Source organism: Helicoverpa zea, chromosome 11 (genome assembly GCF_022581195.2).
Source record: "Helicoverpa zea isolate HzStark_Cry1AcR chromosome 11, ilHelZeax1.1, whole genome shotgun sequence".
NCBI classification, from domain to species: Eukaryota; Metazoa; Arthropoda; class Insecta; order Lepidoptera; family Noctuidae; genus Helicoverpa; species Helicoverpa zea.
The window spans coordinates 7910433-7928623 of NC_061462.1; the positions used below are offsets into that span (position 1 = coordinate 7910433).

The 18191-nt window shown below is 41.1% G+C and overlaps 3 protein-coding genes across 3 annotated transcripts; 2 read left to right on the forward strand and 1 right to left on the reverse strand.

The window, feature by feature from the left end:
- On the reverse strand, positions 1-1818 carry LOC124634698. The gene has a single exon (XM_047170357.1). It carries the CDS (start codon positions 1816-1818, stop codon positions 1-3), a length of 1818 nt encoding a protein of 605 aa, XP_047026313.1.
- A 1631-nt stretch (positions 1819-3449) lies between these two features.
- LOC124634699 lies at positions 3450-8717 on the forward strand. Its single transcript, XM_047170358.1, has 3 exons — positions 3450-6648; positions 6913-7395; positions 7654-8717. Exons 1-3 carry the CDS (start codon positions 3450-3452, stop codon positions 8715-8717), a joined length of 4746 nt encoding a protein of 1581 aa, XP_047026314.1.
- A 4383-nt stretch (positions 8718-13100) lies between these two features.
- LOC124634635 (formin-like protein 2) lies at positions 13101-17975 on the forward strand. Its single transcript, XM_047170289.1, has 2 exons — positions 13101-15060; positions 16866-17975. Exon 1 carries the CDS (start codon positions 14105-14107, stop codon positions 15053-15055), a length of 951 nt encoding a protein of 316 aa, XP_047026245.1. The 5' UTR covers positions 13101-14104; the 3' UTR covers positions 15056-15060; positions 16866-17975.
- The last annotated feature ends 216 nt before the right edge of the window (positions 17976-18191 follow it).

Genomic DNA, 18191 nt, shown 5'->3' on the forward strand with positions numbered 1-18191 from the left:
CTACTGAGAATTGGCTAGGCCAAAAGGCATTTTGACATATTCGAAGTGTTCTTCTGGTGTTACAAACCCTGTCAGGTGTATACATTCCTCTTTCAAAGGGATCTGGTGGAAACCAGTAGCCATATCAAGACAAGAAAAGAACTTATAACTGCCTAACCTATCAATATGATCGTCTATTAGTGGGAGCGGGTAACGGTCTTTTACAGTTATACGATTTAGTGCCCTGAAATCTACGCAAAGTCTGTCCGACCCATCGCGTTTCCTCACTAGGATAATTGGACTCGCGTATTCAGATGTAGAACGCCTAATGACTCCCTTCTCTAAGAGGTCTTGAGTTATTTCCCGTACTTTAAGTTTTTCGGAATACGACAGCCTATACGGTTTATAAACGACAGGAGTAGAACTGGTAAGCCTTATTTCCATTTCTCCTGTTCGGACCGTAGTTACAGCGGTCCCTTTTATTAAAAACTGCAAAAAATCGTTTATAACAGACATAAGGCTTTCCAATTCTGCACCCTTTAAAGGTGTGTTCAGTTGTAACTCATCGCTTTTATCGATAGCGTTAACCTCTTTATTTATCGTGTCTGCACGCGTGAGATATTGTCTATCTTTAGTTCGAATGTAAGTAATGCCGTCGCGATTTAATACATCGGTTCCAATTATGATAGGCGCATTCATAAAAGATGCTGGAACTATTACTAAATCTACTTCAATCGAGATGTCGCTAAACTCTACGGTAAGTGTAACGTAGGACGTCGCAATCACTTCCCGATCACTGAGACCCTTCAACACACAACGTTTTGGCTTAGGTTGACAAGTGAAATACTTTAAAACATTAGAAGAAATAAGAGACACGTCTAGGGCTCCGCTATCAATGAGCACGTCTACTGGAATACCGTCTATGATCGCTGAAGTTATATCGCTATTCGGTGAAGAGCTAGAACTATAAGAACAGAGATTGACGTTTCGTTGATTACGTTGTTCTGACTTTGCTTTCGTGAAGCATTTGTCTTCAGTGTGTCCTGGTTTTTTACAGAATGTGCAAGTGTTACTCGATGACGGTTGCGCATTGAAGGTCGCGTCGGAAGACACATGAGGCGGCCGGCTACCGGATGCATTAGACTTGGGTCGCCTACAGACGCGACTGATGTGACCATGTCGATTACAATTAAAGCATTTCGGACCCGTCGTAGTAGTAGTGCCTAACTTTGTCATTTGATTATGCTTTTTATGTTCGACCACCCTGTCCCGTTTTCCTGCGAAGGGCTTTGAGTAAATTGATAGAAATGAAACAATTGTGTCAGGGGCTAGACTGGCATTAGCGGCTGCGGCGCGCACCTGAGCGTTATCTATACCACGTATTACAATGAGGGTTCTTAAGTCGTCGCTTAACCCCTGAACTATTCTCAAACGCAACAAGGTACGGCGAGCGTATTCAGCGTAACTTGAATATTTATCCGAAGTTGTATTCATTGCCTCGAACAGTATGTTGGCGTAGTCTATTTTACCGGGACAGAGAGGTTTGAACTCGCGCTTAAACTTAGACCAGGTCCGGTCATTCGAAACCCATTCACCTAACCAAACTTTAGCGTCACCCTTAAGACACGTCGCCACGCGCGACAAGCATTCGTGATCGTTCCAACCGTTGGCTTCCCTAGCACGATCTACCTCTTCGCACCATGCTCCAATGTCATTAATTGAGGGGTCGAAATTAGACACATAATAATGTTGCGACCTTGAGGGTTGCATCGTTTTAATTGCCTGCATCAGAGCATTAGCGAGGGTAGACGCTTCAGAACAAGGGGTACTGGACTCCATGGACTGCTGTCGCGGCGCAACCTTTTCTGGTATAGCAGTAACAATTGTAGGCAAGGTATCGGTATGAGCAGAGCGCGCCTCATCGTTAGAAGAACGCACCGAACGTGAGTGTGATCTCGACCTGTCGCGAGGAATACTACGAGAGCGATCCCTACTACGCAATTCGCGCCTAACACGTGTACGCGACCGATGCACTTCAGTATTGCGAGAATCATGCCGATCTCGGACACGCAAGCCATCCCGCGAAGTTCGTTGTCTATCGCTCGAATTGCGGTTCGATCTAACCACACTACGGTCGCGAGATCTACGAGGACTATGTCGATCTTGATTACGCGAATCACCTCCGGAGCGGCGCCTTCGTGGACTAGGCGTCCTTGTACGTCTCATGAATGCAGTTAGCAACGACAATTTACACACACAAAAATAATAACAAGAAATAAAATGAAGTAAGCAGTAGTTGTAAACAAAGCAAAGTTTAAAAGTTAACGGTTTTCTTGTTTTCAACTAATTTACAAATTCAAAAGCAAATTAACGTTGGTGTGGGCTTATAAGTCCTTTATCCCACTTCTGATTTTAGGTTCAGAAGTGGAATTTTATTAAAAAAAAATACAATTCGACAAGAATCCGTTTATTTTGAAATTTTAATCAACACAACATAACAATTTAAACAAATACTGCAAACTTCAATAATTAAACAAAATGATTTGAAAAATGGCTTACGTGACCTTAATAACGACCAGCACTAATTATCACAACACTTCCGTACACTCCGAGAGCTGACGATCAAATAGAACCGTTTCTTTTTTTTTTTTTTTTTTTGGTATGGCATCTCGCAGTTCAGCCTAGGAGGCCGTGTACTGCTTAACCGGACTTTTCCCTGTGGATGCCTAGAATTTAAGGCCTCCAGCCAGGGGCGTAAAACAACTTATAAACTAAGCGACTGCGCTAAGGGTACCACCCCCTGTGGGGTCGAGAACCGTTTCTTCTTGACAGCTCCCTTTTATAGACTACGGTAGGGTAGTTGATGGCGTCGTCTCGAAACTCCTTACAATATGATAACATGTCATGTCAGTCAGTTGGTAAATCTAGTCCATTTAGTTAATCTAGTTCATTTCTTTGTAAGAAACATAGTGCATATTAAAAAATCTAAAAGATAATATAAATGAGACATTCCTTTAACTAACTTCATCATAAGAAAAAAATAAAATAAACAACCTTACAAAAATAAATGAAATCCCACCCACACATACCTCAGTTAAAAATAGTTACTTTTTAATGATGTTACTTGGCAAGTTTTAATAGAAAATTAAATACTTGATTCATTGCGTTTAGTAGGTTTATAACAAGGTGTATGAAAACTTTCCAAGTAACATCATTAAAAAGTAACTATTTTTAACTGAGGTATGTGTATGGTTCCATACACATACCTCAGTTAAAAATAGTAATAAAATAGTTGGTACTTATTCAGATCTCACTTCTTTTATAGGCGAAGCATTCCCATATTATCGAACTTGGCAGTCTTTCACATTTTTGTGTTGGGTGGGATAACAATCACAAAACCGTCGTGATACTATTGAACTGCCTACGGAAGTGCGATACTACCATATCCAAGGCCAGAACGAACAAACAAGATGACTCAGAGCGTCAAAGAACTTATCAGCCGTCAAGAGGCTACTTTTAACAACTTAAAGCAGATTTGCATTAACTACAAGAAGGACAGCCCCACCAGAAAGAATGCAGAATACCTCGAGGAGCGTCTTTCTCGCCTGAACACGACATGGGAGAAGTTCGTGTACAATCATCAACTTCTAGAAGAGTTTGAAGCAACAGACCTTCAATACTTTAGCGACGATGTTTACGGCTGCACTAAAAAGATGTATGAAGATGTGTTGCAAGACATATCGAAACGGAAGGCGGAATTAACCACTTCAACTCCGAGCAAGACGGAAACGTCACCGTCCGCTCCAACAACAAAAGGTAAAGGCTCTGCCGTATTCAGTTTCGATGACATTAAATTTCATGTACCTCCACGCGAAACTACTGAGACGTCCGAAAAGCAACAAGATCTATTACGCAAGCAATACTGCAACTTTAGAGCGTTTAAACGAACTGTGGAAAAGATTGACTTAGCCGCATCCGCTGATAAATGGGAGCTAGAAGATAACTTGAGCATGTTGAAGACTAAGTGGGAACAGATCGAAAAGGCGAACTGGGAACTGGACTACATCTGGCAAGACGAAGATTCCATCTATAAACAAAAATATGACGCCGCGGAACACCTTTATGATAATGTTCGGAAAAGCTTGCAACAAAAAATTTGGAACAACGCTCACTATGAGAAGTCCACGCCGAAAATTGCGATTCCGGAATTTTCCGGAGACTACACTCAATGGCTTACCTTCAAGGACCTCTTCCTCGAGAGTGTGCATAACAACCCGGCCCTTTCCAAGGCCCAAAAAATGCAGCACCTAAAAACTAAGCTCAAGGGAGAGGCAGAAAAGTTAGTTCAACATCTCGGCATCAGTGCGGAAAATTATACATCTTGCTGGGAACTGCTTACGCATCGCTACGACAACAACCGGCTTCTATTTATAACTTACACGAATACGTTGATAAACCAGCCCCCCATTCAAGAAGCAAGAGCCACCAACATAAGAAAACTACATGACGTCATGCTGGAATGCTTGAATGGACTCAAGAACATAGGGCAGGATATCACTAACTGGGGTCCGCTAGTTGCACATTTACTATCCCAAAAACTTGATAGTGCAACTCACAGCGATTACATGAGAGATCTAAAGGATCCGCGAGGTTTTCCGGACCTCGAGGAGTTTACCGAGTTTCTTGAAGCAAAATTCATGGCCTTAGAAGCATTACAAGGAAGCAGCTCCAAGATGTCCCTTTCCAACAAATCATGGAGAACAAATAAGCAGTCATTCCACAAAGAAGTATATCAAAACAATTACAAATACAATACTCGGAGGTCAATGCACCATAACAAGCCAATAATTACGCCTAAAGTCCTCGTCGCAACAGCAAAAATTTGCCCGATATGCAAAACGGATCACGTTTTAATGAAATGTGACAAATTTGTTGCTATGAACGCAAAGGAACGTGACGACACCGTTCGCAAGTTGCAAGTCTGCAGAAATTGTCTGTACAGTCATGGCGAAAAACAATGTTTCTCCCGCAAAAGGTGCAGAGTTTGTCGTAAACCACATCATACACTTTTACATTATGATGAAACTCTGCAAACCAGTAATAATCAAGCTAACAACATAACTACGAGCACGCTAGCAACACCTTTTTCATCTCACGCTGTCAACAATGTAACCAACGAAGAGAGAGAAGTACTACTGACGACTTTACGATTGGAAGTCAAAACTGTAGATGGAAATTACATTCAATTACGAGGCTTACTTGATCAAGGCTCACAAGTCAGTCTCATAACAGAAAACGCAGCGCAGCGACTTAGGCTACCGCGAAGAAAACTGAGCGCAGTGGTATCTGGTATCGGATCGCTAACCGGTAACTGCAAGGGATCAATGACCCTAGAATGCAAATCAATTCACTCTGATTATCGCTTCAACTTGGAAACACTTATCATGAAAAAACTTACAAACAACTTACCAACAACATCCTTTTCAACAAAAAATTGGAGTTATCTGGAAAACTTAAAGTTAGCGGACCCTTACTTCAATATCTCAGGTCCGATCGATCTACTCTTAGGAGCTGACACTTACTCGGAACTTATACTAAACGGAATAATGAGAAGTGATAGCAGCTACCCCGTTGCGCAACAAACCAGAGTAGGCTGGATTCTGTGCGGAAACGTAAAAACATTTAACTGCTTTGTAACTCTCAACAACTTGGAAGACATGGCAAGGTTTTGGGAAACGGAAGAATGTGGCGACACTTCAACTATAACTAGCGAAGAGGAGCACTGCGAAGAATACTACAACTTGACCACTTCGAGAATCGAAAATGGGCAATATGTCGTGCAAATGCCCATGAAGCCTAACTATGAAGCTAACCTAATCGACACAAAGTCCCAAGCAATAGCGCAGTTTCTGCAACTCGAACGAAAAATGCTAACAAACAAAAACCTACAACACGATTACAAACGCTTTATGGAAGAATATATTACTATGGGTCACATGAAACCTGTAATCACGGAAAATAAACCTAGAGTCTATCTGCCTCATCATGGCGTACTGAGGGCAGAGTCAACCACGACAAAGTTAAGAGTTGTCTTCAACGCGTCGTACAAAACGAAAAATAGCAGCAGCCTCAATGATAACATGTACTGCGGTCCTAACCTACAGAAAGACATGTTTACCCTTCTCACCAGTTGGAGAACTTACAGATATGTCTTCACAGCAGATGTAGAGAAACTCTACCGTTTCATCTGGCTTCATGCAGAACAGCAACATCTGCAAACTATAATTTGGAGATCTCATCCAAAAGAACCGCTACAAGAGTGGGAACTGGGTACTGTAACGTATGGAATGAAATGTGCCCCCTATCTTGCAATGCGCACTCTACATAAACTAGCGCAAGACGAACAGGATAATTATCCCGAGGCCTCAAAGGTACTCAGAAGCTCGTTCTACATGGATGATTTGGTCCACGGAAAAGACACAATTGAAGCATCGAAAGAACTAGTAGCCCAGCTTGTCGAATTACTGAAAAAAGGAGGCTTTAACTTACGCAAGTGGAAAAGTAACGAACCGACGATCTTAGCCGACCTACGAGATGATCAAAGAAGCAGCGACGCTCACATTAACTTCAGCCCGGAACAAACGACAAACCAAACAACAAAGATGTTGGGTATGAGGTGGAACCAATCGAGTCACTGTTTCACGTACAGCTGGAACTTATCTGAAAAGAAAACCCTAACTAAGCGAACATTACTTAGTAAAATAAGCAAGTTGTACGATCCGCTGGGCTTCCTATCACCTTTTATTATAAAAATAAAACTATTATTTCAAAAGATCTGGATCAGCAAAATCAGCTGGGACGAACGCCTATGTGATGAACTAACTAACGAGTGGGAAACATTGAGGAAAGAAATCCCTTTGTTATGCTAAATAGCAATGCCAAGATGGCTGCAGTGCCATGGCACAGAGATTGAGATACACGGATTCTGCGATGCCAGTGAAAAGGCATATGCGTGTGTCCTTTACAGCCGCGTCCGAAATCTGAACGGCGAGTATGTCACCACGCTAGTAACTGCAAAAACTAAAGTTGCGCCGCTCAACAAAAGGATAACTCTACCTAGGATGGAACTATGTGGAGCATTACTACTCGCTAAACTGATAGAAAAGGTCAAACAAACACTCGTCGAGAAAAAGCAGATAAGGTGCTGGAGCGACTCTAAAGTCGTGCTAGCATGGTTGCAAGGAGATATAAACAGATGGGGAAAATATGTAGCGAACAGAGTGGCTCAAATAAACAACGTAATCCCTGCGACTCATTGGAACTATGTCAGATCAGAAGAAAACCCAGCTGACTGCGCAAGCCAAGGACTCCTGCCTTCCAAACTGCTAGAATTTAACCTTTGGTGGGAGGGCCCAAGTTGGTTAAAGACATATGATTCTAAAAATAGCCAAGACAATTATTGTTTGAGCTACATAACAAACAATGAACAAATACATAACAAACCGGCAAAATGCTGCGTTTCGACTTACAAAACATGCGACATCATTAAAAACTTGCTAAATAAATATAGCAGTTTTAAACGTGTAATTCAAGTACTTGGCTGGATACTAAGAACTTTCAACATGAAAAATAAGAAGGTAATTCGCTCTAATAATAACTTAACTGACTGCGAAGGAAAAAAGGCAGTTATGTGTTTATCAACGCAAGAAATTAAAGCGGCTACAGAGTTGGTGGTCAAAAATGTCCAAAGGGAGTATTTCAGCGACGAAATGGAGCGTTTGGAAAAGAAACTGCCAATATTATCAAAGAGCCCACTGCTGAAGTTGTCTCAATTTCTTGATGAAAACGGGTTATTGCGTGCAAAAGGGCGATTAATGAATTCAACACTGCCTCCGGAATCAAAACAACCTCTAATTATACCCGCTACAGGAAGATTAACGGAACTCATTATTCAAGAGGCGCACCACGACACTCTCCATGGAGGCGCCAGGCTCACCTTGGCCTATGTGCGACTTAAGTTCTGGATCATTGGGGGCAACAGGACTGTAAAAAGGGAGCTACGACAGTGTGTGAAGTGTCACCGGTTCAAACCTCATTGGAACGTTCAGCTGATGGCAGACTTGCCCCAGGAGCGGGTAACTCAATCCAGACCCTTCACGAATACTGGCGTTGATTACACCGGACACGTTGACGTAAAAATAAACAAAGGGAGAGGAGTGAAAACATGCAAGGCTTACATAGCTATTTTCATATGCCTGGCAACTAAGGCGGTACATTTGGAACTAGTGTCGGATATGACCACGCAAACATTCCTCGCCGCCTTCAAACGACTGTGTGCCCGCAGAGGCACAACCCGGCACATGTACTCGGATAACGGAACAAATTTTGTGGGCGCAGCAAAACTGTTAAAAGAAGACTTTGAAAAACATGAAACATTTAAGACATCCGAATTCTTCAATGAGATGAGCCACCTACAAGTGGAATGGCATTTCAACGCTCCCCTATGGCCAACAGCTGGGGGTCTGTGGGAAGCTGCCGTGAAAGCAATGAAATACCACTTAAATCGAGTGCTGGGGGAACAGAAGCTCACTTTTGAGCAATTTACCAGCCTGCTAACTCAAATCGAAGCATGTCTAAACTCACGTCCGTTGTGCCCATTAACTGAAGATATAGAGGATCTCGAATACTTAACTCCTGGGCACTTCCTTACTGGTGGGCCCCTAATGGGCCCAGCATAAGAGGAACACGACTTCGCCGAGCACGATTTAAGAAATAGATGGAGACTAGTCGAACAACTCAATGAATCGAATCGAATCGAGTCGAATGAATATCTGCATCAACTGCAAGTAAGAAGCAAATGGCAGCAATCTCAAGACAATCTAAAAGAAGGAAGCCTAGTACTCGTAAAAGATGAATACCTTCCTCCAGGACGATGGGCTCTCGGAAGGGTAAATGAGGTTCACCCGGGAACAGACGGAAGAGTTCGAGTGGTTACTTTAAAAACTAAGAAAGGCTCTGTAAAACGACCCATTACCAAGCTGGCGCCGTTACCTTTGCGAACTACCGACGAGAATCAAGCCAAGACACAGCCTTCTAGCCCGGAACCGAAAAAACGAGGTCCAACAGGAGCAAATAAGAATGCACTATCTCTCATTCTTATGTCTATATTAACTATGACGGCGTTAACGCAATCCACGCCCATAACAAATAACACTACGCAATAAAATTTTCCTTTTTTATTGTATCCAAGGTGAAACATATAAATTTCTGCAGATTATCTATCACAGAATCGAAGTCTAGAACACAGGACTGCTCTAGCACGTCTAGTTTTTGAGAAAAACCAATCTGAAAATGCCTTAAAACGCTTTTTTAACGATATTTAAAGCCATTTTTCTACAGACACTATTTTTTTTTCGTATTTTCTAACTACAGAATCATTTAGCACTGCTCTTCTCAATTCAAATCCAGTTTACTTTACATCAGTACGAGTTTCCATTCTCGTGATATTTTTTTTCAGCTACGTCGTACGATTTTCCTTACATTACTAATTGACATTTTAGTATGGACAAAATACACCGTAAATGTAAAATGGTATATCTTGAGAAAGAAAACTCGTAATGATGTAAAGTAACTGGATTTGAATTGAGAAGAGCAGTACTAAATGATTCTTTAGTTAGAAAATACGAAAAAAAAATAGTGTCTGTAGAAAAATGGCTTTAAATATCGTTAAAAAAACGTTTTTAGGCATTTTCAGATTGGTTTTTCTCCAAAACTAGACGTGCTAGAGCAGTCCAGTGTTCTAGACTTCGATTCTGTGATACATAATCTGCAAAAAATTATATGTTTCACCTTGGATACGAAAATGTTGTTGACTATATAGTGTAATTTGCAAGTGACACCGATTGTAAACAATCATCCAGTTTACTTTGACGAAGCTGGCAAATTACAACTGATTCATGACGAATGGACACTGCTCATCTACTATAACCTAACATCATACTGGCAAGCCACCAACAAGATCAGCGCATACATCGATCAAATTGACACCTTGTGCCACAGGATCTCACACGAGTATCCGCCTTGCGAAACAGTTGTCAGCCATTTACGTCATGAACTGGAACACCTTGCAGAATACAATTCAATTTTGTTGTCGCAACATTCCAGACAAAGACGTGGCTACTTTGATGGAATTGGCAAGTTATCGAGAACGTTATTTGGGACCCTTGATGTGGAATTTGCAAACAAATACGAAAAGGATATACAAAACATGCAATTAAACGATAATTATTTATTACAACTAATGAAAAATCAAACTTTGATCATAGAAGCAGAAAACAATGTTGTCAAAAGAAACGCTGAGTTCATGGAAAAACAACTCCAAGCAATTAAAACATACATGAATAGATCATGCAACGTCATCACAAAAATCGAGAACCGCGCGCAAATGTTGTTTACAATAGATGATATCAATTCTGCTGCGGTAACATCAACTTTAATTTTCAAGGAGCTGAACAGGATTCTAGAAATGCTAATGAATGCCTTAAGTAACATCAACAAAGGTCATTTAGACTCTCACCTGTTTCCAGCATCCCAACTGATTGAACAACTTAATATCATATCGGGAAGATTACCCCAAGGACTGTCGTTGCCTGTGAAAGATATTCAAAAGGATTTCCTAAACATCTACGACCTCCGTCTTTTTCAACTCAATACAAACTAACGACGCCTGAGGTCCATACACAAGGCGTTTGCAGTCTCTTCTGCATCAGCCGTATACCTATCTCCTATTTTTAATGTGGTGGGAGGTCTTCTCGGTGCCGTTTCCTTGAGGAGGCGATTGGTGAGGGATCAGACAGACGTTCTCTCTGGTTTGTAGCTCGCAAAACTTACGGAAGCTTTCGGTGGATGCGCGTTTCATTTCATCACTATACTGCTTCTTTTTGATGACCTGTTCCTCAAGCAGGGCATCAAGGGGCTGGCCAGATAATTTTGCCGAGTGAATTTGCGGGTGAAGGCTGACTTCCCCCTTGAGCCGCTTCAGCGTATCGCTCGACCAAGGAGGCTTCTGTTTGGCTTTTCCACTTCTGATGGGCATCGTTTCCTTGCAGCAATCTCGTATCAAGGATGTTATACGACTGATGAGAGCCTCGAGTTGTTCCTTATCTAGGGTGCTGACGTCGCTGTCGAGTATGTCGGAAAGTGCCACCTCTTGCAGCACGGCATCCCTGAATGCTGCCTAGTCCGCTTTTTCGGTGTTGAACATGAAAGTTGACGCATTGCCTGTACAGGATGATGTCGGTTTCTCTGTGTTTATGTGAAACTCTCTGGCATTGTGCTGTGACGTGGTGCAGCATTAGGCATAAGGCGATGTCGTATTGGGCATTATAAAAATATGTAAAAAACACTGCAATATTTTAATGCGTTTATTGTCCATAATCAGTACGGTTAATAATTTTGTTTTTGACTGATTTCACTCGAGGGCAGTTGTTGGAGGTGGCCATATGTCCGACGTCATAGGTAATTTTATATTTGATGTTGTGCTGCAAGCAGTTGTAGCACTTGGGTGTGCCTTTCATCTCGTGCAAAGGACAGCTGCTGGTAGCGTGCCCCTCTTCCGAGCAGTAAGCGCAGGGTGCCTGTGTCGCGGTACATTTTGTTTTAATGTGACCGAACTGCAGGCATTTCCTGCATTGGAGGAATGTGGAGAAGTCTTCTGCGTGTACTCGTTGGTAGTCCAGCGCCATGTGGCGGGCTTGGGGATAAGGACGGCGTTGTACAATTTAGGGTTACGGTTGTTTCGCTTGAATGCGAGCCGCAGGTCATCGCTGTCAACAGCGAGGGCAATCAGCTCTTCATTTTGGCCGCGGATGACGTCGACCAGCTCTTCCGATGGCGTGTCCAATGATATTCATTGGCCTCAATAGCTTGGCTGGTTCTGGAGTGAGTTGTGAGGACTTTTCGAGTTTTTTGAGTGTTTCATCGCGCTGTTGCTCAGTTTCGAACTCCACTCATAACTTATTATTAGACATGGCCTGTATTCTAGACGGTGTGTACAAAGTGGTACGGAAACTGACTGCATTCTTGAACGACGGTACAACGTCCTGACGTGTTTGGGACGTGCTGTCGCTCTGCGGCGCAACGATGAGCGCAGGTTTGTAAGGCAGAGGTGGCTTAGTGACTGGACGAGGAGCCGGGGCACTAGCCGCCTGCGCGTAACTCCTGGGCAACGGTGCGGGACTGAGTGGTGTCGCGATCTCACCATTAGACGGCGCCATCGCTGTGTCCACAAGAGTTTTCACCAGTTCACGCGCTGTGGAACTCTGGGTGGGACCGAATACGAGAGATTTTTAGACGAGAAAATGTTTGCACGGTAGAACAGAAATTATTCAAAATAATATAGGATAAACAATAAAATAAACGCTATTTTGAAGATTGAGGGGGTTCCCAGTCGAGTAAAAGGACGCCGGTGAGAGAAAAATTTATCGCCCCGGCACCTGGACACTCCAGGGATTATATTTCCGTAATAAAAAAAAAATAAGAAATTTGACCGAAAGTGCTCCCCTTTCCCTATCATCATCCTCCGAGCCTTTTTCCCAATCATGTTGGGGTCGGCTTCCAGTCTAACCGGATTCAGCTGAGTACCAGTGCTTTACAAGAAGCGACTGCCTATCTGACCTCCTCAACCCAGTTACCCGGGCAACCCGATACCCCTTTCCCTATACACAGCTTAAATCTGCCTAAAGGGCGGTTGGCTGGGATTTTTTGACGTTTGGTAAGAGCTATCTGCATGTGAGTGGTGTCGTTAGAAGCGCCTCGGCGAGAGCTATCTAGCGGTGTACGCATGAAAGGTAAGTGTAGTATAATTTTTTAAAGTTACAGTAATAAAACAGGTTTTTTAGTACTAAAACAACAATTGATTTTTTACTCATCGTGAAATAGTTCTATTACCTTATTATTATAGTTTTGTTATAGCATAACCTACAATCGCTGCACTAGCGGACTGATGCTATTTATTTTAATTATGAAAGCACGAATATTCGACAATATATCACTGAACATATATTTAATATCGAAAGAATCATAACCTTTATCGTCGCAATTATCGTTGCTATAAACAATTTACACCACATTCACTTTTCACTGCACTTCATACTTGACGAAAATATGTAATTATACTCGCGCTTCGTACTCGAGATTAGTACCTGAAATAAAGATAATTAATAAACCTAACAACATGTAGTACCGCATATGTGTCACCACTCTGCACTTAAGTTGAGATTTCCTCTTTTTTTTTTTTTTTTGTATGTTGGTGTTTGTGGCTTTAGGTTGGCAACATTGATGTGCACGCGCCCTTTTTCGCCATCATTATGCTTCAGTCGCATTTTAGTGCTCGACCACTCTGGATCTCGCAATCAAAATGCCGAAACGTAAGAAGTCAGACAAGTTAGAACAGGATTTATCGTCGCTTCTACACAAAGTACGCAAATTGGAGAAAAAGATACATTTAAGAGGAATCGGATTTCATCATCGGATTCTGACAACCCGGACGCAGAAACGCTGGTCGTGGAAACTGCATCAGGCAAGTTAAATTATGTGTTTATTACTTTTTTCTTGGTTATAAAAAATTGTTTATAATCTTAAAATACTCGAAATATTCGTTAGGAATATTTCAATGCATTAAACGAGTTAAATGGATTCGGCTAACGTAATATTTTTTTCTCAAGATACCCTCACATAAAAATATTAAATTAAGAATCTTATCGTTGCTTACGGGATCGCCGCTGGGGCTTTTCCACTGCAAAGAATACAAATGATTTATCTATGCCTATAATGCATAGTTCTTAACGTATTTACGTTTAATGAAAGTATGTAATCTGGACAGTCGATGGGACTGTATCACCACATACTTACCTATTATGTATGCATTTAAAAATTTACCATTTAATTTGTTCATTTTAGTTCAACTAAACGAAATTAATATTAAGTTCAAAGTAAACAATAATGAAATGAGAATTCATTGTTTTTGCATACATAAGTTTCTTACGGAATTGTATAAATTCCAGACACGCATGACGTACCTGCACCGGCCTTGGTATCCGAGGATTGGTTGTTAAATCCAGCATCCATGGCTGCTGAAGAGGACAATGAAATAAATCCTAACCCTTCAAGTGATACACCCATACCTGACCCTGGTCAAGAAAAACCGGGAATATCAACCGAACCTTCGATCGTTACGCTAGATACGGAGATTATGGAAATATTGGGTGCCGATCCAACCAATTCAGTAAAATATGGTGCTGAGATAAGACCCGAGTTAGCATCTCGCATGCAGCACTGGGCAACGGAAGGCCTTTGCAAGGATTCTCGCAAAGAGTTGCTGGAAAAATATATTTTACCATCAAACTGTCAACAAATAGGTGCGCCAACCATAAATGTTGAAATCAAAGCAGCCATACCAACGAATATTCTAAATCGTGATAGAGGTATCGAACTAAAGCAGAAGCAGATGGCGTCCGCCATATCTTGCCTTACCGAGGTCATCAACTCCCACATTTCGTCGAAGGATACCAACAATAGTGACCTACAAAAGCTTATGGACGTTGTTCGTTTATTATGCGATATTCAACACGCAGACTCGGTCACGAGAAGAAACTTTATGTTATTCGCACTTAAAAAAGATATTAGCCAACATCTGGCTAAAACTAAAATTGATAGTTTTTTATTCGGCAAAGACTTACCTGAGACTTTAAAGTCTGCTAAAGCAGTTAATAAAACCAGTGCCGAGATAAAGTCTTCTGGATCTAACAAAATTTCTACAAGACGACCAATTGTAAAACCAGGCCCGCCTCCAAAGTCTTTAAACCGGAAAGCTGCTCCGACACGCAGGCAACCGGTGACAGCGACATACGCGGCGCAGAGCCGCGCGCCTGCAGCGGCGTGGTATACACCGTGGCCTCAACAAGCGTTGCCGCCACCGCCACCGCCACCGCCACCACCTCCACCGCCGCCGCCCGCGCACTCATCGAAGACGTCGTTGAATCATCCCAATCCACAGAGCCGTCGCCGGCCTTATTAGATACAGTTAAGTACTCAGGACGATTATCTTATTTTTACAAACAATGGTCATTAATTACAAATAATCAAAACATTCTTTCTTGGATTGAAGGGTATGAAATAGAATTTCATACACCAGTCATTCAGTTACACCCTCCTACAGAACCGGTTCTCTCAGAGTCGGAAAAGGTGCTATACACAGATAATATTAATAGCTTGCTGACTATCGGGGCTATTTCTAAATGCACACCGTGCAAAAATCAATTTATTTCTAAAACTTTTCTTATCCCAAAACCAAATGGTAAGTCACGATTTATCCTGAATTTTAAAGAACTCAATAAATTTATAAACACTTCTCATTTTAAATTAGAAGACTTGCGTACAGCCTTAAATATAATTACACAAAATTGTTACATGGCTACTTTAGATCTTAAAGATGCTTATTTTTTGATAAAAATTGGAAAACATTCAAAGAAGTATCTCAGATTCATATTTCAAGGAGACTTATACGAATTTAATGTATTACCATTTGGTCTTAATACTGCACCTTTTATATTTACAAAAATAATGAAACCAGTTATTAAATTACTCCGTTCTGCAGGGCTATTATCTACAGTGTATTTGGATGATTTTCTTTTACTAGGAAGCTCTTTTGACCAATGTGTACTTAATGTTAATACTACAAAAAAGTTGTTAACTTCTTTAGGATTTATTATTAATGAGGAGAAAAGCAATTTAAATCCCACGACATCATGTAAATTTTTGGGTGTTATTATTAACTCGATAAATCTCACGATTTATCTCCCATCAGAAAAGAAGGCCAGAATTAAATCAGAAATACAACACTTTTTAAAACTCAAAAGATGTAAGATTAGGCTATTTGCACGACTAGTTGGACTTCTTGTCTCGGCTTGCCCCGCCGTAGAATATGGATGGGCTTATACTAAGCAACTAGAGCGTTGTAAATACCTTAACCTAAAAGATAATGACAATTATGATTTTTATATGAATATCCCAGATTACATAATCCCTGATTTAACGTGGTGGCTAAACAATATTGATAATTCATTAAATCGTATTAAAAATTATGAATATTGCATTGAAATTTTCTCGGACGCCTCAACAACGGGGTGGGGTGCTGCTTGTAATGGCGAGTCTACCGGGGGTCAATGGTCAATTACCGAAAAAATGTATCACATTAATTACCTCGAAATACTAGCAGCATTTTTAGCTTTAAAATGCTTTGCAAAAGCCCTACATAACTGCCAAATACTTCTGCGTATTGATAACACTACAGCAATATCTTATATCAATCGTATGGGTGGCGTTCAATACCCCCATCTCACTCAGATATCCAGAAGTCTTTGGCAGTGGTGTGAACAACGACAAATTTTTGTATATGCATCATATATAGCATCCCGGGATAACACCACAGCTGACGCAGAGTCTAGAAAAAACCACCCAGACATAGAATTTTCACTATCAACACAAGCATTCAATCGTATAATTGAAAAATTTGGACAGCCGGATATAGATTTATTTGCAAGTAGATTAAATACAAAATGTATAAAATTCATCTCGTATCAGAGGGATCCAGAGGCTTGTGGAATTAATGCATTCACTGTAAATTGGTCAACATTTTATTTTTACGCATTTCCACCATTTTCAATCATACTTAAAGTGCTAAGAAAGGTTATTGAAGAAAAAGCTCGAGGCATCATCATTGTACCTCTTTGGCCAACCCAACCGTGGTTCCCTATTTTTAAAGCACTTCTTGTTTCAGACACAGTGGTTTTTACACCTAATGACAATGCAATAACTTTTGATTCCAGTGTCCCTCGTCTTCGCTCCAACCTTACCCTGGTAGCAGGCATCTTATACGGAGGGCTCTTTCAAAACGAAGCATCCCTACCTGCTCATTAGACATAATGTTAAGTTCATTATCAGATAATTCATTCCGACAATACGACGTGTGCCTGAAAAAGTGGTGGAGTTTTTGTTTATCAAACGGAATCGATGTTTACTGTGCGTCCATCCCGACCATAATATACTTCTTAACGGAACTATACAATAGCGGCAGCCAGTACGGTACCCTTAACACATGCAGAGCTGCATTGAATCTCTTATTAGGTCCCACCATCAGTAAAGACGACAGGCTCCAAAGATTTTTCAAAGGAGTATTTCGTCTTCGCCCTTCTTTACCCAAATACAACCACACTTGGGATACTAATATAGTGTTAGAACACCTTAGCGAATGGTATCCAAATGACACCTTATCATTTTTTAAACTCTCCATGAAAACTGTCACTCTACTGGCACTAACAACGGCACACAGATTACAGACGTTGTCTTACATCAAACTAAATAATATTGAACAATCGGCCGAGAGATTAATAATAAAAATACCAGATCACATAAAAACTTCTAGACCTGGTTCTAAACAACCACTCCTTGTGCTCCCCTTTTTTCTTGAAAAAATAAACATTTGCCCAGCAACCACGTTGTTAGCGTACGTAGATAAATCTAAACTACTCAGACAAAGCAATGATCTATTCATTGGAGTTAAAAAACCACACAAAGCAGTAAGGAGTCAAACTCTAAGTCGATGGGTAAAAGCCACGTTGAGTGAATGCGGTCTGGATACGAGCATGTTCACGGCGCACAGCACGCGACATGCTGCCACGTCTCGCGCGCACGCACTCGGGGTGTCTATTGACGCCATTCGAAACACTGCGGGATGGAGCGGAAACTCCACCACTTTTGCAAAATACTATAACAGGACTGTTACAACTGATAAAAGCAGCTCTTTAGCTCAAGCATTGATTACTAATTGTAATACATGATTATTATATAAGTTAAATGTCGATTTAGTACTTTATAAGTGTATCACATGTTTTGTTAAATCGTTTCCAAGATGAATAAATAAGTGATTGTATATATGATATTATCTATTATTGACAATATTCCCGTTACATCCTCTCAAAGTCTACATGTTGTTAGGTTTATTAATTATCTTTATTTCAGGTACTAATCTCGAGTACGAAGCGCGAGTATAATTTATGATTAAACGAACTTACCCATAAGTGAAGTTCTATCATAATTATACGAAGCGCTTCGTACGAAGAGATTAGTACCATATCCCCGCCCAACCCTTGTAG